This window comes from Dendrobium catenatum, unplaced genomic scaffold, assembly GCF_001605985.2.
Source record: "Dendrobium catenatum unplaced genomic scaffold, ASM160598v2 fragScaff_scaffold_1220, whole genome shotgun sequence".
Classification (NCBI taxonomy): Eukaryota; Viridiplantae; Streptophyta; class Magnoliopsida; order Asparagales; family Orchidaceae; genus Dendrobium; species Dendrobium catenatum.
In genome coordinates this window covers 10,846,219-10,852,651 of record NW_021319682.1, presented here as the reverse complement: position 1 = coordinate 10,852,651, position 6,433 = coordinate 10,846,219, and the positions used below count along the sequence as shown (strand labels likewise).

At 36.5% G+C, this 6,433-nt stretch overlaps 1 protein-coding gene across 2 annotated transcripts; it reads right to left on the bottom strand.

Moving 5' to 3' along the window:
• Positions 1-2,006: 2,006 nt before the first annotated feature.
• Positions 2,007-4,649, bottom strand: LOC110100398. 2 transcript variants are annotated; one of them, XM_020827889.2, is made up of 4 exons: positions 4,405-4,649; positions 4,235-4,311; positions 2,875-3,864; positions 2,007-2,784 (listed from the first exon to the last, which is right to left on the bottom strand). In XM_020827889.2, the coding sequence occupies exons 1-4, from the start codon at positions 4,622-4,624 to the stop codon at positions 2,191-2,193; spliced, it is 1,881 nt and encodes a 626-aa protein (XP_020683548.1). In that variant the 5' UTR covers positions 4,625-4,649; the 3' UTR covers positions 2,007-2,190. The 2 variants fall into 2 exon arrangements, with proteins under 2 accessions (XP_020683548.1, XP_020683547.1); XM_020827888.2 differs by having other exon boundaries at positions 4,235-4,316; positions 4,405-4,522.
• Positions 4,650-6,433: the final 1,784 nt, after the last annotated feature.

The window sequence follows — 6,433 nt, the reverse complement described above, 5'->3', positions numbered from 1 at the left end:
TCAAAACATTTCTTTGGTTAAGAACAGTGACAGACACCCCCCCTTTCAATTTTAGATTGAAAAAAATTTTCCTAATGGCTTCCAGCGACGGATGATTCCTAGGGAACTTTCCGACCAAGAAAAACTCAAAAGAAGCATCTAAAGATTCAATTTCCAACTCAGAAATCCACAAAGAAGGCATGCCTCTAAAAGAAGAAACCTTAAGATCAGGAAAAGACGCATAACCAGAAGAAGAACCAGAAAGCGCTTCTTTAAAAGATATAGGCGAAGCAACAGGTAAAAAACCAGGATCTCGGAGACGAGAAGAAGCCATCTAAACGAAAAAACACAAACAAAAGGGAAGAAAATACTTTACGGCCACTCGGACGCCGAGCAGAAGTCACGCCGGAGGCGCCGCCAGAAAGTTTTAGGGCGAAGCCCTAAAACCCAGAGCTGAGGCAGAAAAAAAAGCTTGATGAGTATATGTACGTAGCCTTTCTAGAGCCCGTAACATAATAATACTATATGACATTTAATCTTATACATCAAGTCATCAAAATTTTGATAACAATAATGATCATTTCATAAAGGCTTTTACTAGACTTTCCTCTCCTAAAGTAAAGAAAACTTCAAAACTACGATTTCATTTGGGACAACTTTTTTACTGCTGCTTATAACAGTTTTTTAGTACAAAAAAATATACTACAAAACTATTTTAAAAAGCAATAAGAAAGTCGTCCCAAATGAAATATAAGACTTCTCATTTGGGATGTCCCTCTTACTGTTTTCTAAAGCAATCAGTTTGAAAAATTTTATACTAAAAAACTGCATTATAAATCAAACAAAAAAAGTTATCCCAAATAAAATTTAACAATATAAATCTTCTCTTATAGATCGTACAAACAACAAAGCAATCTAACATCCATTTATTATAGGTGTAAGCCTTTTGCAGTTATGTAACTTTAATATTAATTGTTGTATTTATTAGTTTGTCCACACCGAAAAAAATTATTGTTGTCAATGCTCTCTTTCTATTGGAAGTGTTATAATTACCATCTGTATCATTTTATAACTTTTGACATTTTTTCCCCCTCTTTGATTTTTTAGATTTTTTTTTTATTTATAGAGTTTTCTATGTTTGGATAGTTTAATCAATTTTTAGAGAGAGAATATTTATCTTCTTTTATTTCTAACCCACAATTAAATGAATTTTTAATTAAAATTTTGAAACTTTTTGTACCGTTATGATTCACCGGCACTAATAAATTGCTAATAATAAAAGGGAGGAGAATAACAATTAATAAGCGTTATAATTTTTTATGATCTTTAGTATTAATACAATGCGAATTAATTACAACGAATTAATTACACTAGCTACTCTCTTAATTATGAAGTAACATGCATTACAAGCTAGGTAGTAAAAACTAATCTTTGATGGATATAAAATATTATCAGCAAGGTTGATTTCCCTATTTGAATTTTTTAAGTCGTAATCAATTTTGAATTTGAAAATTAAATTAAAATTTTGAAATTAAAATAATTATATTATTATGTTATAATAAATTTAAAATATTTATATTACGTATATTTATCAATTTTATAATTAAATATTAATAAAACTATTATCGAATTTATTCAATAGGTCTTTATCGAACACGAATATAGCTTTTATCGAATTTCTTATCGAGCTTAATGTTAAGCTTGTTCACGAGCATCATATGATGTTGTTCGTGAACATAAATGAGTTGAACACATTAGTGTTTACTGTTGTTTATTTAAGGATCAAATATTTAAAATTTTTCCAAATTTTATTTGTTTAGTTAATTAAACAATCACAAATGTGTTTTAATCGAATTGATCAACGTGTAGCTCGTCGAATGCTTTGTTCGCTTGCAGCCCTATTTCTTGGTAAATCTAAAGTTATTATGGTTAAATTAATCAAAGTAATTAACAAAGGATCCCATAGTAAATTACATCTTCCTTCTCGAGAGTAGGGAGAAATTACAAATGATACGAAAAATCGAACAAATAAAAATAGTAATGCACGTCAGCTTTATACAAACTCAAATTTAGATCCAGTACAAGCACGAATTACATGTGTCGAGAATAACAGAGCAAACTAGAGCGATGTTACTTGGCGTGCCCAAACCAGAGAGCAAGACAATAATCGTGGATTTTAGAGCCCACCGTTGGCCAAAGCGGAGCCTGACGTCAAGACCTGGCCTTGGGTTTCGTGAAGGAGGAGATGAGAAAGAGAGAAGCCGCGGCATCACCGACGAGGGAATCTAGTATATCCCTCTGGATCTCCGACGCGATATCTTGCACCTCTGCCACCACTGAAGGGTGCCGAAGAAGCCGCCGGACATTGGATGCCGGTAAGTCTCCGGCCACCAGGACGTCAATGTCACCAACTACCTGACAGTCTGCCAAAGGGAAGCTTTTTATCTCCGACCATAGTCGGGAAAGCAGCAGCTTGCTGTCGATTCGCCGCCGCCATCGCTTGGGCTCACTAAGGAGTAGGTCGCTGAGAATCTCCTCTACTAGATGGAACAGCAGTTTCCGGTTCCACCGATGCCTTAACGGGCCCATTCGGGCCATAGCCTCCTCGAGCTTCTCTGCTTCGCGCGATACGGGTTCGAAGAAAGGAAACCACAGCTCGAGAATATGGAAGATGGTCGGGTCTATTGGAAGAGAGGGAGAGAACCAATTCATGATTTTCTCTCCTACGACGTCAGCGCGGGCCAGGATGGCCTTCACGTACTTGAACTCTGGGTCTTCTTTCTCGACATTAAAATGGTTTATTAACTGTGCAGAGAAAATTCAAAAAAATAATTTTAAACGGTTACATTTTCTTAATTGCAATTAAGAGAGATAGTTAATTAACTGGAAAGATACCGGATCTTGCTCTTTTTTAGGTGGTAGAAGAAACCCAGTTTGTAGACTAAATACGGTAAGCTGAGGAGGTTGCCGTTTAACTTTTTCTGTGAAACGTTCATAATTATTTTTTGTTTTTCTGCTTTTTCCGGGCTCCATCTTCAGAGCTTTGTCTTCGGACTTAAGCCTGGTTCTGAACAAATTTATGGAGGAGGGCAATGCCGTCGATGGTGGATGTTGCGGAACTTTCTTAATCGATTCCGAAAATCGAGGTTTAGGAGGAGAGCAAGTTTGCAGGGGCTTTAGCACAGTAGCAGGTTGAAGCTGGTTATTCCTAACGTATTTCTTCTCAGTCTGTTTGTTCTTTCTCGATGGAGTAATGCACTCATAGCTGCCTTCCCTTTTGTGGAACTCCATCTGTTTAACAAAGTTCTGGCTTCCGGGATTTTTGTTCTCTTCCTGGTACGAATAGTAATCCTTTTTTCTGGATTTTGAGGTACGCAGCGCGGAAGAGGCGGGGAAAACTTCGCGGAGGAAGCTCAGCTCCTGAGCCGTGTAGTTACTACTGTTTTCCTTATTGTGCTGCAGCGAGTGCCTGGGATCTGCGTCGCGTGGTCTCTCTGACGAAGCTCTTGGAGTAACAGGTAAGGAAATGGACCCGGAAATGTTGGAGTTCAAGTTTCGAAGTGGCCGGCGTGGAGAGGGGGAGTCCTTTTTAGACTCTTTTATGGACTTTTGCTTCTTCGTCGTTTTCTTCTTCTTCTCATTGCAGCTCTTACTACCGTTAACGACGATAGATTCTGAAAATGGAGACAATGTAGTAGATTCGTAGTAGGTTGAATTACACGGAGATGAGACCTCATCGTGGAGGCCTTCGAGTCCCATTAACCGAGCAACGATGCTTCGAGTTCTTGGTGTAACAGCTTGAGATTTTCTCTTCTCCTCTTCTATCAGAAGTTCTTTCTTCTTCTTCTTTGCCATGGCCGACGGATGCTCAATTAAAATGCTGATCTGATAGCCCAAAATAATAACTTGTTATAAAGCAGGAACTATTTAGCTACACGTAAGATTTAGAAAATTCGTACATCCAGATTTAGTAAATTTTCATATCTTTATAATTGAAAAATATTTGCCATGACCAAGAAAAAAAAACTGTTTGGTACTTTTTATTATTTTATATATAGAAAATCTTTCTGAATCCATTCAATTCCATGAATGATGATGATCTTAAAAGATTTGAATATAATAAATTTTGAAACAGTAAGAAACTTTATCAAAAATATTGGCCCGATTTAAGTACTTAAATTCTGCCTAAAATAGAAAACCAAAACTCCTGTAAAAGTGATAAGTTAGAATATTTACATAATTAATTTTAACTTACTGGAACGCCATAGTAATCTTCCTGGATAGCTGCTTCGGACTCCTCAAACTCCAAGCTATTCCTTGGCGCCTCTACTCCTGAACTAGGAGAATAAACTTTATAAGAGTACAGCCAAGAATAAAATGTGGAAAGAGGTGTATGTCAGATTCGATCTGTTTCAAGTTACGTACCCTTGTTCTGCGATGCGTGGTGGTAACGTTGCGGCTTTTGTGGCATCTGTTGATACTGCAACTCAGTCGCCGGCGGTGAGGTAGCTGCTGCCGGAGTCCGGCAGCCACCGGTGAAGAGAAGATGATGGAAATCGAAGAAGTGGAACATGCCTTTCATGCATCCAGGCCTCTCTCTCTCCTCCTTGGAGACGGAACGGCTCCAATACCATTCCCTCGCCATCGAACTAACTTCGCTTTCTTCTCTCTCCTCCGTCACGCGCTCAATCCCGTGAAATTGTTCTAAAAGAGGAGCACGAGACTAATAAGTAATAAAGGCGATTGCGTGAAAAACGGATCCTGGATAAAATCAGTTCACTGAAAGAGATGGAGAGAGAGACAAAGAAGCTGCAAGAAAAAAAATTATATATATATATATATATATATATACCCTTTTCATTTTTGAGATTTAACATGAAGAATTTCTGTATATACGCTATTTAGTACAGGTTACCTTATTTTACATTTTATTGAAAAAATATAAATATAAGCTAAGATTTTAAATAAAATTAATTTTTAATAGAGATATTTTTATGTATTTGTTGGGGGAAGATATCTTAAAGACCGATATTATGTGAACTAGTAGAGAGTTTTGTGTTGGGATCCACAATTTGATTCAAATGGCGAGGGTTCAATTTAAATTACTATGACTAATTCAAAATATAAATTCAATTTTAATTTGAATTATATTCAAATTAATTTAAAACTGAAAATATTTTAATGAATCTTAAATAAATTAACCTTAAAAAGTAATATGGGGAAATTTGAGATTTATCTTGAAGTAAATTTATTTAAGAATATATTTAAAAAATTATTTTTTAATTATATATATTATGAGAGAATATAGAAAGAAATAAAGTTTTCTATAATGTAGCATTTTTCATCCAAAAATAAAGAGAATTTTACTGAAACAACAGAAAGTTGTTAACCCGACTTGTATTTTATTCCTCTTAGGGAAGTGTGTTGATGCCGATGACGATATGACCACGAGAGCAATCCGCCCCCATTCTTTCACAGTTTTACCAATCGCCGCCCTGATCATTTAATAAATTATTTACAGCCTTTTTTTTTTTAACTTTAGAATCGATAACGTGTCTCGCCTCTTCTGGTCCCTTGTTTGATCCGACGGCAGACAGCGACCAACGGGACCACTTCGCGCTGCAAATCACCGACGCAGATAAGCGTAAAAACATTTGAAACGACCATACTGTGAAAAAAGTAGCGGTGATTTTTCTTCCTTATTTATTAGTCCTTCACGTGATGGCAGTTAGTACTAAATAATAATACTAATAATAATTAACTTGTTAATATTTTTTCTTGTTTACGCTTACTGCCCATCAGACAACTCGTGCCGCATCTCAGTGGTGGGTTATGGGCTACAGACGAAGCAGAGGCCGTGGGGTAGGAAGCCAAGGGCCAAGTCGTCCTTTTCCCGCTTTCAAATTTGAAATAGATGCCACTTATAAGGATAAGTCGGGAGTACGATTATATTAATTAGGGTTATTTAAGTTTGGCGTTGAGTAAAGAAGAAGGGTCATTGAGGCAAGCGTCGTACGCCGGCGGCGAACTCGCCGGGATTGCTGGGTTGCGACGGGGAGAGATGGATTAATGTGTAGAGTCACAGGTGGGGCCCGCTCGGGGAATAGGTACCGCGCACCAGCGTCGCGTGATCTGAGGACAAGCAGCTCGTATGAAGGATGCAGTGCGTTTATTATAAGGGCCAAATTTAAAAAAGAGCATGTTTTTAATATAATTAAGCAAAAGAAACATGATTCTTAAATAATTTAAAAAGGAGCAAAAATATTAAAGTATTTCTTTTAAAAAAAAACTTAATTAATTATTTCTATAAAAAATGCTAAATTATTTGGCATTATTTAGAAAATTTCATATATATTAACATTTTGCGCAAAATTTGGAAAGAGAGAGAGAGAATGAGCTTCATGTTTTGGGAGCGTTGTTTAGCAAACCTTGTTTGGCAAACCTCTGAAAATTG